Raw genomic sequence first — 20,744 nt, forward strand, 5'->3', positions numbered from 1 at the left:
TACCATTGTCCTTTTTAAATATGAAATTCTTCCATAAACAGTGGCAACAATGTGAAATTTGTACAAGACACTATGTCCAAAGAGGGACCGACCAAAACAAATGCCACTTCTAATCCTCTTCATTTCCATTTCTCAGTGAATGGTTTGACATATGGCCCGGTCCATTGTATGACATTTGTTTTAGCTAGCCCTCTCTTTCCGAGAGGGATATCTGCAGCATCAGTTACACATTGAGCACCTCTCAGCCTGTTTATCAAGGATTAGCACTCAGAGTGGATTGAGCCGCGTTATCAAATTCATACAAATTTCCAGAGGTATTATGTAGGCAACCGAGTCTCCATTGTGCAAACCGGACTGACCTTTGGAACAGAGCGATAATGTCCAAACTAACAATATGATCCGCTCCCTCTCGTCCTCTGCTTCGTTAAGCCCCGTTGATTAACTTTCTGTTAAGCAACTTTGGCGACTCTCTCTCCCTTCCAGCATTCAAAACGCGCCTCTATCCCTCTCTAAATGCCGGCAGTCTACCGGCGAATCAAGGTGGATTAAGCCTAGATAGCATTTTAAGTAATTTACAAAGGGGCGAGGAGGATGGAGGTCTAAGCAACCCAGATGTGGAAGTGCCACGTGTTGAGTTGAAGGTTAATTTTTCAACAGAGATGGATGTTTAAGCGAATAAAGGAGAGACAGGCTATGGGGGGGGGGGGGGGGGGATCTTATTCCGAGGAGGGATTATGGGATCGTTATCTGCTGCTTTTCCTTGAAGGTAGACTAGACGGAGCACTGTGGGGGGATTTTGTGCTGTGTGGAAAGCTGTTGTACATACACAATGGGTAGATGAAACAAAGAAATTAGCACTGATCTAACACAAGCCCAATATGGTTTGCCGTCCGTGTTCCCGAAACGCGAGCAGGTCCCGTCAACAAAGTTCTATGTAGGCTTTAGTCCAGGTTTACCATAGAGATCCATTGTGTTATAAGATTGTTTACGATTTTTGAACCGTTTCTCGAATTAATGTTTTCCTGGCCAAGATGGCAGATTTTTTTGTCATGATGCTTAGGATGCCAATGAACACTAGTGAATTTAGAGGTTTACTCTCACTTATTTCCAATGGTATTTCTCACAAAATGGTGTAAACATTGATACATTTTACCCAAGTCAACATCGTGCCTAATAAGAATCAATTCCGAGCACTCACTCCCTTTATAGTATAATATTGTTAACCGAAATGCACCCTTTTCATTAGTTTTAATTAGTTTGTGATTACTGTGGTTCCCAATGTGGAATTCAATGTATGAGTGTGTGTGCACCTCTCCCCCCTCACAGGGATCAGGGGACTTCCAGCAGCAGCACATGCCTGGTAATTTTGGCCAGCCGCCCCAGAGGCCCCCGCATCACATGGAGCCCTGGAGGAACCAGCCTCCCCCCACCTCCCAGGACAGAGAGCCCTTCTTTATCGGGGGTAAGACCACAGCCTGCATCCCAAATGGCACCATTTTTCCCTATTTAGTGCACTACTTTTGTCCCAAATGTCACCCTATTCCCTATATAGCGAATTACTTTTGACCAGGGCCCGCTCTTCATAAGTAGTGCGCTATATAGGTAACTGGGTGCCATTTGGGACGCAACCCTCCTCACCTAGACACACCTAGCTCGCCCACCCACGCATCCTTCCCTGCCTTTAAGGGGTTAAATCGTCTCTCTTAGCATATCTAAGCCTTCTGGGCATTAACCCCTAGCAGTATACCTTCAGGGTACGCTGCGAGCGTAATTGCAGAGTTCCATTAACTAAATTAATGTTATACAGTGCTTTTAGAATGTATTCACAACCTTTGACTTTTTCCACATTTTGTTGTGTTACAAAGTGGGATTAAAATGAATTTAATTAGATTTTTTTTGTCAACGACCTACACAAAATACTCTAATGTAAAAGTGGAAGAAAAATTGGTACTTTTCTAAAAAGTACTAATACTGTATATCTTGATTAGATGAATAATTATTCAACCCCTTGAGTCAATACATGTTAGAATCACCTTTGGCAGCGATTACAGATGTGAGTCTTTCTGAGTAAATCTCTAAGAGCTGTCCACACCTGGATTGTGCAACATTTGCCATTTAAAAAAAAATGTATTCTTCAAGCGCTGTCAAATTGGTTGTTGATCATTGCTAGACAACCATTTTCAGGTCTTGCCATAGATTTTCAACCAGATTTAAGTCAGGAACAATCACTGTGCTCTTGGTAAGCAACTCCAGTGTAGATGTGGCCTTGTGTTTTAGGTTGTTGTCCTGCTGAAAGGTAAATTTGTCTCCCAGTGTCTGGTGGAAAGCAGACTGAACCAGGTTTTCCTCTAGGATTTTGCCTATGCTTAACTCCATTCCGTTTCTTTTTTATCCTGAAAAACTGCCCAGTCCTTAACAATTACAAGCATACCTATAACATGATGCAGCCATCTCTATGCTTGAAAATATGGAGTGTGGTAGTCAGTATTGTGTTGTATTGGATTTGCCCCAAACATAACACTTTGTATTCAGGACAAAAAGTGAATTACTTGCAAATGTTTTGCAGTATTACTTGAGTGCCTTGTTACAAACGGGATGCACGTTTTGGAATATTTTTATTCTGTACAGGCTTCCTTCTTTTCACTGTCAATTAGGTTAATATTGTGGAGTAACTACAATGTTGTTGATCCATCCTAAGTGTTCTCCTATCACAGCCATTATACTATCTAACTGTTTTATAGTCACCATTGGCCCATTGGTGAAAACCCTGAGCAGTTTCCTTCCTCTCCAGCAACTGAGTTAGGAAGGACACTGGTATCTCACCATGCTCAAATGGATATTCAATGTCAGATTTTGTTCCCCATCTACCAATAGGTGCCCTTCTTTGTGAGGCATTGGAAAACCTCCCTGGTCTTTGTGTTTGAATCTATGTTTGAAATTCACTGCTCGACTGAGGGACCTAATTGTATGTGTGGGGTACAGAGATGAGGTAGTCATTCAAAAAAACATGTTAAGCACTATTATTGCACACAGAGTCAGTCTTTGCAACTTAATTGTGTGACTTGTTAAGCACATTTGTCCTCCTGATCTTATTTAGGCTTGCCACAACAAAGGCGTTGAATACGTATTTACTCAAGACACTTCAGTTTTAATTCATTTGTAGAAATCCCGAAAATCATAATTCCACTTTGACATTTATGGGCTTTTCTGTGTAGGCCAGGTTCTCAATTTAATACATGTTCTATTCAGGCTAAAACACAACAAAATGTGGAAAAATTCAAGGGGTGTGAATACTTTCTGAAGGCACTGTATGTGTGTGCACCTACATGCTTTCGAATGAGTCGGGGCTCCTAATATACAAGCGTATCACGCGTTTTCTAAATCACTGCTTATGTGGAATGAAATACCGTCATATATTGGTGTTGTGTTATTTTCTGTTGATAGAGATGTAGGTCTATGTGTGCTGCTTCCCCCAGCCTTAGTCCATGCAGCCAAGACTCGAGGCAGTCGCTGTCTCATGTATTAAAAGTGAGTGGGAAATGTGGCGACGCAGCAAACAACTTGACGTCTCTGTTGTGGATTTTTCCTCCCTCCTACTTCCCCTCCTGTTCTATAGACCCTGGGCGGTTCCCTGGGCAACAGCAGCACATGTTCGAGCACCAGAACCCTGGCTTACTCATAAACAGTAACAACCATCAGATCCCCAGCCAGGGCCACATGGCCTTCAACCAGCCAGGCCTAGGAGGGTTCAACCAGCCAGGCCAGGGTCCAGGGGGCCAGCTAGGGCTGTTCCAGAGAGAGCCCCCCAGACCCAACCTGCCTCCCCAGGGCCACCCCCAGGGCCACCAGGGCATGGCCAGCCTGACGGGGCTCGGCGGACCCCCCAACACCAGGCCCTTCATGGGCCACCTTCAGCCCGGGTTTCAGCAGCAGCAGGTGCCCCCTGGGCCCTTCCCCCTGCAGCAGCTCCAATTTGGGATGCAGGTACGGATGAGAGTAAGTGAATCTTCTACCAATGAACGTGTGTGACGGTGGCCTGCGCTTTGCTTGTGTAATGTGGAGTGGAATGATTCAGGGGTTGGTCCACAACTGTGTATGTGTTGTCCATTGCTTAAGTATTTACTGGGCATAGATGGAAATCACTTCAGTTTATATGGTATACTATGGGTTTTTACAAGCTTCTTCACAATTAGTGATTATGGGGTGGCAGGTGGTTAGAGCGTTGGGCCAGTAACCGAAAGGTTGCTAGATCGAATCCCTGAGGTGACAAGGTAAAAATCTGTCCTTTTGCCCCTGAACAAGGCAGTTAACCCACTGTTCCTAGGCCATCATTGTAAATAAGAATTTGTTCTTAACTGACTAGCCTAGTTAAATAAAGGTTAAATAAAAGATATATAACAATTATACAGTACCTGTTGGGATACATATCAAATGTGAAATATGGTCCTTATTCTAAATTCATGAATTTCGTACCGTTCTTACTCGGTTATAAAAAAATATTGGAACCGCTTGTTGAATATTCCCTGTTTAGGGAAAAAGTCATTAAAGCAGCTAATATTTCTCAGAGAGACCTTCCCATGCGGCATGAATGGTGAGGCGCAGACAAGAGTGCCCTCTAGTGTACGGCTCATTGTTCCGCCTCTGTTGCCGCGGCTATATGAGGACACCGATTGGAGGTTAATCATATGCATGTAACCGTTTCTCCTTAAAGAAGCTCCAATCGCCTGCATATGAGAACTTTAGAAGTGTGGCTGATTTTTATTTAAATTTTTTTCAAGTTGTAAGTCAAAATAGTCTTTTGTCAGAATCACTCATTCTGCCCGCTTTGTCTTTTTGCGTTGAAATTACAACTAGGGCTTGATGCAGCACGGCCCACCCCACTCGCACCTCCAGCATCACGACTTGCCTCTCTCCCATCAACAACAACAGCAGCAGCACCACAGACAGGACCTCTCTCAGCCGCCCCCCCACCACCACCCACAGCACCAGCTCCACCCCAATGAGCAGCGGCAAGGCCCCATGATGCACCACGGCGGTGGGCAGGGCCAGCCCCTCTTTCACCAGATGCAGCAGCACGGCAGCCCCAGACAGACACACCCTGGCGGACCCCATCCACAGCAACGGAACACCCCCATCAGGCCCAGGATGGTGAGCAGCCACTATCGGTCGTAGGACTATTTGGATTCATGACACGTTCCAACTGATTTCGAAGGAATCAATGTGCTTTGCTTTCAATCAAAAACCCAACGTGCACAGAAAAAAATAATCACATTGGTTATATGGATATGTCAAGCTAATGTCAGTTCGGAACTGGCTAGTGATTTAGAATAGGATTGTGATCAAAAGACTAACAAAATACAAATCCTCCCCCCCTTCCACAGAACCCTCCTGCACTGAAAGTCCTTCCCCAGCGCAACAGCAACCTCCGCGAGCTCCCCGTGGCACCTGGCAACCAAAACATGAACAATGTCCGCCCCGCCTCGGCGCCCAACGTCAGGCCCGTTGCCAGGGCAATGCAGGCGGGGTTGCGACCGAGCCTGAACGCTTGGCAGGTCCCCGGCGGTGGCAGAGGGAGAGCCCAGCCTACTGCTACCAACAAGGCTGCAGCACAGCTACCTGGACCACCTGAAAGAACGGTGGTTCGCAGGGATTCCACAGGCACCCAGCCAAACATAGCAGTACAGGTCAGTCCTGCACCACATGTTTGTTTCCCCGTTTTGGCCATGACCTCAACACCGTTTGGTTTAGACACTACTTTTGTGTGCGTCCCAAAAGGCGCCCTATTCCCTACATAGTGTAAATAGGGCTCTGGTCAAAAGTGGTGCACTATGTAGGGAATTAGGGGGCCATTTTGGACGCACACAAAAGTAGTGTCTACTGGCCAAAACGGGGAAACAAAGGCAAACGGCTTGGATTCTCATGTGTGACTCAGTATAGTTGAGAAAGTGTCTTCTTCAGTTTCACCAATCATTTCGTATTTTTTTTACCATCATCACATTTAAAGGCGTGGCGATAATTTGAGAATTCTAGTATTTTGACAGACATTGTGCCTGTAAAATTCAGTAACCTGACATATATTAAGCCGTGCTAAGCCTGCCGTGTTCAGTTAGATGGGCCAGTAAATGCTATTCTATTTATTAATGGCCCGATCATAAGGTTATAAATGAGTTGAGACTCGTTCACCGGGGAGTCCATTGAAAACGGGATCAATATCATAGCATATTTCTCTGGGGTATCGCTTCTCATTACTGCTGTGAATGTCACACCAATTTAGACGGTTCCAGTGGTAGTCACTGCAGCTCTGTGACTGCACCCTATTCCCTATAGTGCACCCGCGCTTGTCAAAAGTAGTGCACTATAAAGGGAATAGGGTGAGGGGCACTGTGTGCCCATAGGACTTTGGTCAAAAGTAGTGCACTATATAGTGAATAGGGTGCCATTGGGGATGCTATCCATGCTACTAGCTCATGGAGAGTGTGAGTGTGATGTTTCTCATAGTGTTTGGTTGGTTGCAGGATCCCGATGAGGACGAAGAGACGCGGCAGTACCGTCTGAAGATCGAGGAGCAGAAGCGACTCCGGGAGGAGATCCTGAAGAGGAAGGAGATGAGGAGGCAGATGCAAGCTGGCGTCCGCAAGAAGGAGCTTCTGGATCGCATCAACGGCCAGGGTGACCCACCACAACAACAGCAGCAGAGGCAGTTTCCACCTAAACCCCAACAGCCCCAGCAAGGTTCTACTGCCTTCCCTCCCAACGGCACTCCACCGACGCCCCCCGCGCTCCGCCAGAACGTGAAGAACCGCCTGCAGATGACCAAGGGCCAGGGTCAGCAAGCCCCAGCGCCAGGCTGGCAGGGGGGCCAACCAGGGCAGAACACGGGCCCCGGTCCCAACCCTACCCAGCAGGCCCAGCAACAATATCAGCAGCAGAGGAGGAACGTTACCCAGCTGAACCCTATCAGACCAGGGGGGCCCACTGCCCTGGGGAACATGCCCATGCAGGGAGCCCTGATGGCAGGTCTGAGTCCAGGCCAGGCCCAGGCTCTGGGGCCTAAGTCAGGGGTGAAGAGAACTGTGATGCAGCGAGCCAATAGTGGAGACAGAGCGGGGCCACACATCCCACAGAAAGTCAGAGTTGTCAAGCTTCTAGGAGGGGTGAGTGCCTGTTTTGGTCATTTGTTTTTAGACTTGACAAATATAGGATTGCAAAATTCCCTGAGATTCACGGAATCAGGAGGGAAATCTGAAATCCTTTAACAAGGATTTCTGGAAAACATGGACATTTGGGAAAATATACTGGAATTTTACCACCTTAGACAAACGGTATCTTTATTGTTTGGTTAGTGCCTTTGTCCCACCACCCTCCGTCATTGTTCCCTTGAATTCAACTCAAGAATTTCCAGATACTTTTAAATGTCACTCACTCCCTAGGAGGAACTCATTTTTTGTAACCTATTCGGAATGACATATGGCTCTTTGTCTGTTTCATTTTGGCAAAATGGATCCATAAAGTGTCTGATTCCCTTTGTTTGAGTGGTGGTATTGAAGATTAGGTGCCTTCCACACCAATCTTACCTTTTTAAATAGTGAAAGGCGCCAGTCAATAAACTGTCTGGCATTCATCTGACATTTATAGCATTTATTTGGTAGCGACACCAGTCCACTGCACTCAAAGGTTGGTGCCTGTCCTTTTAAAGGCAAAAAGATAAAGACAAGGGAACTTGAGGTGTAAAACAGCAAGGAGCGTTATAAGCCAACTGTGTCCCGATTCAATCCCTCCTTTGTCAGCGGCGATCATTTCATTCTCATTTGATCAAGTCACTGCCGCCGCCTTAATTATGAGTTCATCTCCTTTGTAAATTGGAAATGGCTTTGTGTTCAAACATTCATATTTGTTGTTGATGAGGCCTTTGTGAGACGTGATAGTGTTTTGGAGTAAGCTGCGTTGCCGCCATCCCAGAGGATAAGGCTGTAAAGGCTGAATCGCAGGCTCTCTCTCTCTCTGCTGCCTTAGATTAAGATAACCGGGTGTCAGCCGCGTTAATAGAAACCTGTGCCGAGCTATCTGAAGTGCTGCATCTCAGAGGGAGAACGAGAGAGAGGAAGGGAGCCCATAGCTGTGCTGAAAAGCAGATTCTCCCGATGCTCTCTCTTCCACATTGTTCCGCTGTCATCGACGGCAGCCTGACAATGTTCTCTCCCTGTCTCTCTCCCTCCCTCTCGCGCTCTCCGTCAGCCGTCTCTCAGGTGTGTAAGCTATAGAAACGTCAACCGTCAACCCCCGACACGTGGCAATTAATCTTCCTTTAACAGGGCGACGCCTCGCCATAATACCTGTGTAAAAAAAGAGTCACCACTTTTGAGGGATTTGGATTTGTATAGCTTAGGCAGCGCAGATAAGGGGGGAAATTAAATTTTCATCAGACAGAACGGGGGCCTACAATGCAACACGCGGCACAAAAGCAAGTGGGGTGGGGAGTAGAGGGGGAGGGGTAAAGGGACAGGGAACATGTTACTCGGTAGTAATGCAGCTTAGCATCTGATGGGTGCAATCAGCAGCTGTAGATTTCTATAGGAGGATTAATCCATTTGCTGGGGGGGGAGGGGGGCGGCGGCAAGAGACGGGTAAGTCATATACCACTGCTGTCTTTCTCTCCCCGGTATTGATCTGTCACATTTAGAATAAGAGAGGAGACGAGAGACGACCTTTCAGCTGTGTCAGCCTGTGCCGGTTTGTGTGTCGTGTGTGTATAAGCATGGTAATCGTAGGCTGCACAGCCCTAGCTATCTGTAACTCTTATTTAATAACGAGTGTGTCCATCCACCATCCCATGTTGTATCCATTCACAGCTTGAGGCCCACACTGCTCCACCTCAAAGCGAATGTCTTCATGGGTATTGTGAGGTCTGAACGGGGAAGCCAGCCTCGCTTCAGACATTGCTCTGGCGGTCCATTTCGGGCAGGATCTTTTTCAACCATTCTGGAATCCGTGATCGGTCTGTGTTCTCTGAATCGCCGGGCACTTGTATTGATTTCAAGGTCTTAGGACTCCAGTCGGCCAATACACGGTATAACTGTGTGTTAAAACCAAGAAATGTGTGGGAAGGCAATCGATCAGAGGGTATACGTCCGAAATGGCAACCTATGCCGTACAAAGTGCACAACTTCTGACCAGAGCCCCCTATGGGTAGTGCACTACAATAAGTCAAAAGGAGTGCAGTGCCTTCAGAAAGTATTCATACCACTTGACTTATTCCACTTTTTGTTGTGTTATAGCCTGAATTCAAAATGGATGAAATATAATTGCTGTTCACCCATCTACACACAATACCCCATAATGACAAAGTAAAAACATGACATTTTAGCCAATTTATTGTAAATGAAATACAGATTTATATAATTTACTTAAGTATTCACACCCTCAAGTCAATGCTTTATAGAAGCACCTTTGGCAGCGATAACAGCTGTGAGTCTTTATAGGTAAGTCTCTAACAGCTTTCCACACTTGGATTGTGCAACATTTGCCCATTTATTCTTTTCAAAATTCTTCAAGCTCTGTCATTGGTTGTTGATCATTGCTAGACAACCATTTTCAGGTCTTGCCATAGATTTTCAAGTAGATTTAAGTCAAGCCACTCAGGAACATTCACTGTCTTCTTGGTATGCAACTCCAGTGTAAATGTGGCCTTGTGTTTTAGGTTATTTTCCTGCTGAAAGGTACATTTGTCTCCCAGTGTCTGGTGGAAAGCAGACTGAACCAGGTTTTCCTCTAGGATTTTGCCTATGCTTAACTTCATTCCGTGTCTTTTTTTTATCCTGAAAAACTCCAGTCCTTAAAGATTACAAGCATACACATAACATGATGCAGCCACCCATATACTTGAAAATATGGAGAGTGATACTCAGTACTCATGTTTGGGACAAATCCAATAAAACAAACACTTTGTTTTCAGGACAAAGCTTTACCACATTTTCTGCAGTATTACTTTTGTTGCAAACAGGATGTATGTTTTGGAACATGTTTTATTCTGTACAGGCTTCTTTCTTTTCATTCTGTCAATTAGGTTAGTATTGTGGAGTAACTACAATGTTGTTGATCCATCCTCAGTTTTCTTCTATCACATCCATAAAATTCTATAACTATTTTAAAGTCACCATTGGCCTCATGGTTAAATCCCTAAGCGAGCGGTTTCCTTCCTCTCCGGCAACTCTGTTAGGAAGGACGCCTGTATCTTTGTATTGACATGGTGTATTGATACACTATCCAAAGTGTAATAAATAACTTCATCATGCTCAAAGAGATATTCAATGTCTGCTTTTTATTTTGCCCATCTACCGATAGGTGCCCTTCTTAGCCAACCATAGGAAAACCTCCCTGGTCTACAGAGATGAGGTAGTCACAAACAAATCATGTTAACCGTTGGCCTACAATTTCCTCGCCCCTACAGAAATCTAATGAACATAATAATAAAAAATGATTATCAAAATCCGTCTGTTTTAAGCTAAAGATATCTGTTTTTTTGCCTCGGCTGCGTCTCAATCCACCACATCCGCCGATATTGCATTTCCTCATCTGCGGTGAAAGGTGGCAGAGCTAGAGCGGTGTTTGACAGACCATGAGACATCCCGAAAATCGTTCTTCTTACGAAAACATCTGTAACGGTTTGGCCTGCAAACTATTATGACAACTCCTAAGAATGATCATAAAGTCCCTGGTACCAGTTTAAAAAATGAATGGAAGTATATATGGAGTTTAGTGCCTAAAATAAGGGGATAAATAAATAATTTCTTAGATCTCACAGATATACAGTTGAAGTCGGAAGTTGACATACAACTTAGCCAAATACATTTAAACTCAGTTTTTCACAAATCCTGACATTTTAATCTTAGTAAAAATTCCCCAATTTAGGTCAGTTAAGATCACCACTTTTTGTTTTAAGAATGTGAAATGTCAGAATAATAGTAGAGAGAATGATTTATTTCAGCTTTTATTTCTTTCATCACATTCCCAGTCGGTCAGAAGTTTACATACACTAAATTAGTATTTTGTAGCATTGCCTTTAAATTGTTTAACTTGGGTCAAGCGTTTCGGGTAGCCTTCCACAAGCTTCCCACAATAAATTGGGTGAATTTTGGCCCATTCCTCCTGACAGAGCTGGTGTAACTGAGTCAGGTTTGTAGGCCCTCTTGCTTGCACACGCTTTTTCAGTTCTGCCCACATATTTTCTATAGGATGAGGTCAGGGCTTTGTGATGTCCATTCCAATACCTTGACTTTGTTGTCCTGAAGCCATTTTGTCACATTTTGTCTTTGGAAGTATGCTTGGGGTCATTGTCCATTTGGAAGACCCATTTGCGACCAAGCTTTAACTTCCTGACTGATGTCTTGAGATGTTGCTTCAATATATCCACATAATTTTCCTACCTCATGATGCCATCTAATTTGTGAAGTGCACCAGTCCCTCCTGCAGCAAAGCACCTCCGCAACATGATGCTGCTACCAATGTGCTTGACGGTTGGGATGTTTGGGGTGTTCTTCGGCATGCAAGCCTCCCCCTTTTTCCTCCAAACGTAACGATGGTCATTATGGCCAAACAGTTATATTTTTGTTTCATCAGACCAGAGGACATTTCTCCAAAAAGTATGATCTTTGTCCCCATGTGCAGTTGCAAACCGTACTCTGGCTTTTTTATGGTGGTTTTGGAGCAGTGGCTTCTTCCTTGCTGAGCTGCCTTTCAGGTTATGTTGATATAGGACTCGTTTTACTGTGGATATAGATACTTTTGTACCTGTTTCCTCCAGTATCTTCACAAGGTCCTTTGCTGTTGTTCTGGGATTGATTTGAACTTTTCGCACCAAAGTATGTTAATCTCTAGGAGACAGAACGCGTCTCCTTCCTGAGCGGTATGACAGCTGCGTGGTCCCATGGTGTTTATACTCGCGTACTATTGTTTGTACAGATGAACGTGGTACTTTCAGGAATTTGGAAATTGCTCCCAAGGATGAACCAGACTTGTGGAGGTCTCCAATTTATTTTCTGAGGTCTTGGCTGATTTCTTTAGATTTTCTCATGATGTCAAGCAAAGAGGCACTGAGTTTGAAGGTAGGCCTTGAAATATATCCACAGGTACACCTCCAATTGACTCAAATTATGTCAATTAGCCTATCAGAAGCTTCTAAAGCCATGACATTATTTTCTGGAATTTTCCAAGCTGTTTAAAGGCACAGTCAACTTAGTGTATGTACATTTCTGACCCACTGGAATTGTGATGCAGTGAATTATAAGTGAAATAATCTGTCTGTAAAAAATTGTTGGAAAAATGACTTGTGTCATATACAGTCGAGGCCAAAAGTTTTGAGAATGACACAAATATAAATTTTCACAAAGTTTGCTGCTTCAGTGTCTTTAGATATTTTTGTCAGATGTTACTATGGAATACTGAAGTATAATTACAAGCATTTCATAAGTGTCAAAGGATGATATTGACAATTACATGAAGTTGATGCAAAAAGTCAATATTTGCAGTGTTGACCCTTCTTTTTCAAGATCTCTGCAATCCGCCCTGGCATGCTGTCAATTAACTTCTGACTGACTGATGGCAGCCCATTCTTGCATAATCAATGCTTGGAGTTTGTCAGAATTTGTGGGTTTTTGTTTGTCCACTCGCCTCCCGAGGAATGACCACAAGTTCTCAATGGGATTAAGGTCTGGGGAGTTTCCTGGCCATGGACCCAAAATATCGATGTTTTGTTCCCCGAGCCACTTAGTTACCTTAATGGCAAGGTGTTCCTGGATGGTTTGGAGAAGTTGCTCTCGGAGGATGTGTTGGTACCATTCTTTATTCGTGGCTGTGTTCTTAGGCAAATTTGTGAGTGAGCAGTAACCCCACACATGAATGGTCTCAGGATGCTTTACTGTTGGCATGACACAGGACTGATGGTAGGGCTAACCTTGTCTTCTCCAGACAAGCTTTTTTTCGGATGCCCCAAACGATCGGAAAGAGGATTCATCAGAGAAAATGACTTTACCCCAGTCCTCAGCAGTCCAGTCCCTGTACCTTTTGCAGAATATCAGTCTGTCCCTGATGTTTTTCCTGGAGAGAAGTGGCTTCTTTGCTGCCCTTCTTGACACCAGGCCATCCTCCAAAAGTCTTCACCTCACTGTGCGTGCAGATGCATTCACACCTGCCTGCTGCCATTTCTGAGCAAGCTCTGTACTGGTGGTGCCTCGATCCCGCAGCTGAATCAACTTTGAGATACGGTCCTGGCGCTTGCTGGACTTTCTTAGGCGCCCTGAAGCCTTCTTCACAACAATTGAACCGCTCTCCTTGAAGTTCTTGATGATCCGATAAATGGTTGATTTAGGTGCAATCTTACTGGCAACAATATCCTTGCCTGTGAAGTCCTTTTTGTGCAAAGCAATGATGACGGCACGTGTTTCCTTGCAGGTAACCATGGTTGACAGAGGAAGAACAATGATTCCAAGCACCACCCTCCTTTTGAAGCTTCCAGTCTGTTATTCGAACTCAATTAGCATGACAGAGTGATCTCCAGGCTTGTCTTCGTCAACACTCACAACTGTGTTAACGAGAGAATCACTGGTCCTTTTGTGGCAGGGCTGAAATGCAGTGGAAATGTTTTTGGGGGATTCAGTTCCTTTGCATGGCAAAGAGGGACTTTGCAATTAATTGCAATTCGTCTGATCACTCTTCATAACATTCTGGAGTATATACAAATTGCCATCATACAAACTGAGGCAACAGAAAATTTGTGAAAATGTACATTTGTGTCATTCTCAAAACTTTTGGCCACGACAGTACAAAGTAGATGTCCTAACCGACTTGCCAAAACTATAGTTTGTTAACAAGATATTTGTGGAGTGGTTTAAAAACAAGTTTTAATTACTCCAAGCTAAGTGTATGTAAACTTCCGGCTTCAACTGTAGGACAGACACTCCAGAACAAACTTCCTTTTGGTATTTTTTGGGACCATCTGTTATTCCATGTATTGAATCTGTTATTCAATGCGTTTCTGTTGGCTAATAGCAGTAGTGCCAAATTCAACGTTTCATCCAATAATTTTTTTTTATATTTTTTGTTGATACCTTAAACACTATTATTGCACACAGAGTGTGTCCATGCAACTTATGTGACTTGTTAAGCACATTTTTACACCTGAACATATTTAGGCTTGCCATAACAATAACAAAGGTTGAATACTTACTGACTCAAGACATTTTGGCTTTTAATTCTTTATTAATTTGTAAAAATGTCAAAAACATAATTCCACTTTGACATTATGAGGTATTGGGTGTAGGCCAGTGACAAATGTCAATTTAATCCATTCTAAATTCAGGCTGTAACAACAAAATGCGGAAAAGGGCAAGGGGTGTGAATACTTTCTGAACGCACTCTATTTAGGCAATATGGTGCAATTTGGGACGCAGCCCCTGCAGTCTATTTATTTTCCCTGTGCTGTGTGATCTCCAGGGAGCAGATGTGAGTGGTATCAGCGCCCCCATCCAGCAGCAGCAGGCCACCAGGCCCGCCCCCCATCTCCGCCAGGGCCCAGTGAGGAAGATAACCCTGGCAAACCCCCCCGGAGGACAGCCCATACAGGGCCTGGTCACACAGGGGGACAGAGGGGGCCTGGGCAACAGGGTAGGTTGTTCTCCCTCCTCACACTTAGCATTTAAGAAACATTTAACATTTCCCAAATGGCACCCTATTCCCTACATAGTGCACCCTATTCCCTACATAGTGCATGACTTTTGACCAGAGCCATATGGGGTGCCATTTTGGACAGAACATGCGTTTCCTCTGATGAAATGATACAAAATTGTCTAATAATGTCATATTTGTTAAGGACGGGTGTTGTGTTTTGGATAGGAACGGTAACTAGGTCTTTCATCTTAAATATAAATGTAAGAAATCCTCTGAGCACATTGCTAGTCTCTATATGTTTTTTACACCTCTGGCGTTCCCCTGCCATTTAGTAGGTTTACCATTTGGAGTAGCTCTAGTAATATGACAGGCTAGTATGCCAGGTATTGTAATGTTGACAAGCTGAGAGTCGGCGTGACACAGGGTCTCCTGGCATCTCTGCACGCCTGTCAGCAGCCTGCCGTCTCGGCGGACACCCTCAGCTCGGCGACGCTGACCGGGGGAGTCAGCCACCATGGCGCCTGGCTGGTTCTCTTCTCTGTACTCTGGGGTCTCTCCCAGATGCACACAGCGCGCAGGCAGCAGTCGTCATGGCTTGACGTTGACGCCGTATGTAGAAATATGATGAGTCTATCAAGAAAAAGCAGCTCAGCAGCCTGGAGGTGTTTGGGAAAATAGAAGGGAGGAAAACCATCCGGTTGTTGAATTTTCACTCATGCTGAAAAACAGTAGACCCGGTAGATGTGTCAGACATCTCGTCTCCACTCGGCTGGATACGGAATTAAAACATCAACATGCTTGCATAAGAGGTTCAAGCAGTTTCCTCTCTTCCTCTTTCTCCCCCCCCCCCCCCCCCCCTTTGCTTTCCTCCCTGCCTGGTACAGGTGGTTGTCCCAGGGCGTGGCAGAGCCAGAGGGGCAGCGGGGGCAGGAGGAGCGGGTCAGCTGGGGTGTGGGCGCCTGATGCCCGCCAGACAGAATCAGCGAGGGGCGGTGACGGGGGACAGCCAGGCCTGCACTGTGTCCATAGACGGCCTGTCTACATCCACCACGGACACGCAGCTCCAAAACCTGCTCAACTCCATCGGCCCCATCCAGGTATGCCCACCCCCATGTCTGTGTCCCAAACGACACCCTATTCTCCACATATAGTGTGCTACTTTCAACCAGGGCCCAATATGGATGAGAGAAGCTTGAGATGAGAGTAGCAGCAACTGCCCTGTTCTAAACGCATGCTCTTCCCTTCTTCTGCTTATTCGGCTGCAGATGTTCAAAATGCTGCCCCATCAGAGGAAAGCTATTGCCAAATTTCACAATCCCCAGCATGCCCTGAGTTTCCAAGTCAGCTTCAACAGGTAAATGAACCACTTTGTTTCACTCTCCCTTTTTAAAACCCACAAATCCTAATGAGGTCATCTCTCTAAAATAGGGCCTACACCTAACGCCAAATTAGAAGGCTTACTCAACCAGACATCCTCCTTTTGTAACCATACAGGCATATGATAGATTTGTCGCACATTGACGTGTCGCTGATTGACGGCTGAAGCAAGCGGTAGAGGGAGGCGGCGAGCGCCCGGTGCGGGGACGTCGCGTCAGATGCTTATTCAACCTTGAGGCTCCCGTGTACAGCTCCTTCAGCTAGATGTAACCACGTCCCTATGGAACACTAACCTACACCGTACCCTCATCCTCCTCACAACAAGCACCCCCAACCGCCTCGCCTGCAGACTATCTACTGTGGAGATCCTCAGCACAAAGCAGCATGTTTTTTTTCTCATGGTTGAATTGCGGTCAAGGGGGAGGTTCAATGCCAGTTTCATGTGACAATATGTTCATGGTCGCCGGTCTAGTGACGTTCAAACTGTGACAGAAGAAATGTGAGATATGAGAAAAGGTTTGAGTAAAAGGTTTGTGCATCGGGCACTAACGACAACAAGAAGTAGTGGTTGACACTGGATAATGGTTGCTCCCATCCTCGGCTCAGTTGTGAACCCCATCGATATCAACAGTTAAAAGAGAAGAGTTTTGGAGATCTGCCTGTGTTGTAGGCTATTGTTTTAAGCGGTACCTCAAGATTTTGCTCATTTTCTAAACAGGTGTTTTGGATTCGAGGAAAGCTACTGAATTTAACAGGTGTAGAACAGGAGCGAGGCTTGCCACTACATAGTTTTCCTTCTGGCAGTGCCATTTTCCTCCTATAGATGGCAGCATTTGATAATGATTATGTACACTATGGGGTGGCTTTTTGGGTAGGGCCCTTCCTCAAGCAGCGTTTAGTTTCTGGGTAAATGGCACTGCCTAGTGGAGAACATGTAGGAACGTATTAAAGCCATTAACAAAAATTCTGTTCAAATGCAGTTTGAGGGTGTGATGATGAGGATGATTCAAACTTACACATGCATCAGGTAATGGTTCCAAGGATTTTTGTTCGAATAGAATCTAGATTGACTGGCCATACAAAATATAGTAATATCTTATTCCTAACATTAAAACTGGATAACATGGATATGTTAGGTTTTCTTCTGCACTTTTAAGTTAATTGACATTAACTGGTAAAGACGGGTTTCATTTTCCTTCTCGCACTAAAGAGTCCATTTTGTCCGGTAGTGTTACTTGATCACTGAGCCTTTTATTTAGTCTTTTAATTGGTTATACACGAATAGGCCGCCTACATTGGTGCGATCTCGAAATGGGTTTTAGAAATTATTTTACTTTTCTGATTCACTCAACTTTAGTTTTGTATATATTTTTTTTAGCATATTCTGATTTCATTGGTACATGTCAGGTTTAGTGGGTGTGCTCCAGAATAAATGATCATTACAAGTTCTATTTTAAGGATTTTTGATTGTCATGGTCCTTTGGGATAATGATTGAAATGCTGAGTATGGCTGGTAGGCTATAAAACTATGTCAACAATATCTTTCACAGATTGATTGGAAAAAGAAAGACCTTATGAAGCTTCCCGTTTTTTTTTTTTGCAGGGTACATTTTTACGTTGTAGCAGATTTGTTTAAGTTGCTATAAATTCATATTTATCTGTATTGGATTACTGATACAATGAATGTTGTTGGCCGATTTATCTTATGAAAACTATTGATATGGCTCATTTAGGAACAGTTGGAAGCCTGGTTTGGTCTGGTTTGCATGACTTTCTGACTGATATTCATATAGAGCTTTAATTTAATAGTAAACGTTACTTTTGATTTAATGGTAAAACAAGGATACTGGTTTGTTGTTTTTGTGTTTGGCCAGAATTAAAAACGTCGTAGCAGTCTTGAAAATATCTGTAGTTTAGCCTTCTGATAAGAACACCAAGCCGCTAAAGGAAAGAGGTCGTTTGTGTTTTACTTTCCAGAACAAATTAATTTACCAACTCTTTCTATGCTGAGTGATTATCTAGATTAATGAACACATACATGCATGTGTACATAACACACACACACACACAGGTCTTTTGATGTCATGAGAATGTTCCCTTCAGTGGTTCATTTGATTTAGTATTGATCCATTCCAGGTTTACGGAAACCTGGTATCTGGTGCAACAAAGTCCAATTTACTTCTGAAGACAACGTAGTACATTTCAGTGTTGCTGGAGGTGTGGTGAAGTTTTTTTTTTGAAAATATTGTTGACATTTCCTTGCTTCCGAAAGTGGCAAACCTCGAGTAATAAGAAATGAGAATAGAACAGTCGCAGTATAATTACATTCTTTTTGTATGTTTTCGTTCAAGTCGTTCAGAGCAATACCGGTGTGGGGGCAACCATTATCAGTGTATTAGTAATGTACATAACACCAAACAAGTCGAACTTTCACCGAATGTTTATCGTTGTTCCAAACTTTTTGAGTTCTCGTTATGTGCTTTGTTGTATCAAGTTCACTTTTTATATATGTCTATATAAAAAAAAAACTGATGTGTCCAGACTTGAATTATTCTACTAGTGTTTAGTTTGTGTGTTGAACCAAAACTAAAGAGACCCTGGACCCCGTTTCTGTTCGTAGATATTTGAAGACTTTTTTTAAGGGGAAATAAATAAAATATGGCCTATATATACCATGAAGATATGGGTATGTGAAGCCGATTTAACGTCTCCAGCCCACAACTTTGTGTGTCTAATGTCTCTGTGTCTTGTGCTTTACGATGAAGCTCAATTCTGATGCAAGCTGTCATTCATTGTGATCTAATATTTTTCTTAAGGTATTGTTTCGTTTTTAGCCCCCCTGGTATTGTTTCATGCATTGACTCCCCTCCTCCCTCTGTGTTTGACCAAATCCTTGACCAATTGCCTGTTGCGCAATGAACCTTGGGATCTAGGTGTATCAGTAAGATGAGGTACTTTTTAACGTAGGCTACATATTTCCATTACATACCAATTTGGTACAATAATATGCCATTATTTGTGGCAAGGAATCTATTGTAGTCAATTATTTGAGTGTACTTATTCATAGTATATATTGAATTACCCTCATCCCTCCAACACTCAGCACTGATAATTTATGAAGTATTTTAAATGCCGATAGTATTAGCTGTAAGTCCAAAATCTTGCGGTTTCCTGCAAGACATAGAAGGGTACATGATGCTGAGTACAATTTTGAAGTGGTTTTGTTTGTCGCTGTTCCCCTTTCGTGGTTTCACTTTGACTCAACTGACCTAGTTTTGTTTTTGCTCCTTTTGTTTGCTTTTTCTAACTGTATTGAATTTGAATTCCGAATCCTATGGATTTATTTAAAGTATCGGCTATGCCATTTAAGTCACATCAGTATACGACATAAGTTATGTCTGGTGACGGAGAACAGGTTCATATTGGACCTATTTGTACCTTCTTTCTCAGGTTTTATTGCCAATGTACTTGCATGAGCTTTATGATGAACGTAATGATTTTTATGTCATCAGGTTTGGAGCGCTCCTCTTTAGTGGTTTTAATGATTTCAACAACAACAAAAAAGCTGCACCAATTTAGATTTTAAACAAGATGTTACATAGTGTCTTCGTGATCGACTGATCTGCTCATATTGTCTTATTGTTTCTGCTATTGGTTTATTTTATTTGAAATGTCTATGGTTTTCGCCCCCTGGGAACGTCCAGTGAACTGCTATGCTGCTTAACATGTTACCACGGTCAAAACAAGACAGTTTGGTTTGAAGTTTAACCTGAAGTTTAAAAGATCTTGGAACGACTAACATTTGTTATTCTTCTCAGGTGTTCTGGATGGGATCCAGAAGCGCGTTGTGTTTTGCAGAACTACGGCTGAATAACCATAGTTGACTCCTTCTCTCCGTTATAGGTCGGATCCCGCCCACTGACACCTTGCGTCAATGCTAACACTATTTGTTTGATTCGCAGGTCCTGTGAGAACACAATTGACAAATTTTTCCTCATCTTCAGTCCATTTTGCAGCGTGGTTTTGGACCTCAAACACCCTTGGCCAGACTTCTCCTTCTTCCAACCTCTTTTCCTGTAACCCTATCCTCCCAACCCCCCAACCCCCCCCCCCAAACCTCCAAGGTTGGCGTTGACTCAGTTGATGTGTGTTGTTATTGTGGTGGTGGTTGTTGCTGCTCTTAACCCTCTGTATCAAGCAGGGGCCTTGCCTGGATTACCTTTGTTTGTTAGCCCAATGGATGGAGGTTAACATCTCTGTGACGACACCCGGGGGTCACAGATCAGACACACTTAAAGCCACTCGCTTCCACTCCACCCAACTCATGCCAGCTATGCTCGGCATTCAAATGTTTGGTTGGATCGTGGAAAAGGTACTACACTGATTTTCTTGTGCGGTGTGATATTGTCAAGCACTGAAAAAAACGGACTTGAATCGTTGACAGAAATACCAAAATGTATGTTTCACATTTATGTTGGGAGACATGGTGATCCGTCAAGATTGTACAACCCCAAAGTTTGTGATGCAATGTTGTTGTTTAAGAACTTCAGTGTTTGTCCGTGAAATGTTTGCCTGTGATGCGTTTGTACACTGAATATTGACGCAACACGTTGAACAGCTAAATGATTTTTACGAAATAAACGAGCTACAATGTACATTGCTGAAGAGTTAAGTGATTCTTACCTAAATAAACACTTTTCAATGTC

The 20,744-nt window shown here is 43.7% G+C and overlaps 1 protein-coding gene across 3 annotated transcripts in view; it reads left to right on the forward strand.

Moving 5' to 3' along the window:
* rbm33a (RNA binding motif protein 33a) overlaps window positions 1-20,744 on the forward strand; it is a 44,413-nt gene extending 23,669 nt beyond the window's left edge. For 2 of the 3 annotated variants that reach the window (XM_055881212.1, XM_055881213.1), the window contains exons 11-19: window positions 1,327-1,462; window positions 3,617-3,996; window positions 4,855-5,148; window positions 5,382-5,684; window positions 6,516-7,154; window positions 14,488-14,658; window positions 15,546-15,758; window positions 15,927-16,015; window positions 16,156-20,744. In XM_055881212.1, coding sequence (XP_055737187.1) covers window positions 1,327-1,462; window positions 3,617-3,996; window positions 4,855-5,148; window positions 5,382-5,684; window positions 6,516-7,154; window positions 14,488-14,658; window positions 15,546-15,758; window positions 15,927-16,015; window positions 16,156-16,204 — 2,274 coding nt within the window. In that variant the 3' untranslated portion in view covers window positions 16,205-20,744. The remainder of the gene's footprint in view (window positions 1-1,326; window positions 1,463-3,616; window positions 3,997-4,854; window positions 5,149-5,381; window positions 5,685-6,515; window positions 7,155-14,487; window positions 14,659-15,545; window positions 15,759-15,926; window positions 16,016-16,155) is intronic. The other variant, XM_055881214.1, reaches the window with a different exon arrangement.

The sequence above is a fragment of the Salvelinus fontinalis genome, chromosome 25 (genome assembly GCF_029448725.1).
Source record: "Salvelinus fontinalis isolate EN_2023a chromosome 25, ASM2944872v1, whole genome shotgun sequence".
Classification (NCBI taxonomy): domain Eukaryota; kingdom Metazoa; phylum Chordata; class Actinopteri; order Salmoniformes; family Salmonidae; genus Salvelinus; species Salvelinus fontinalis.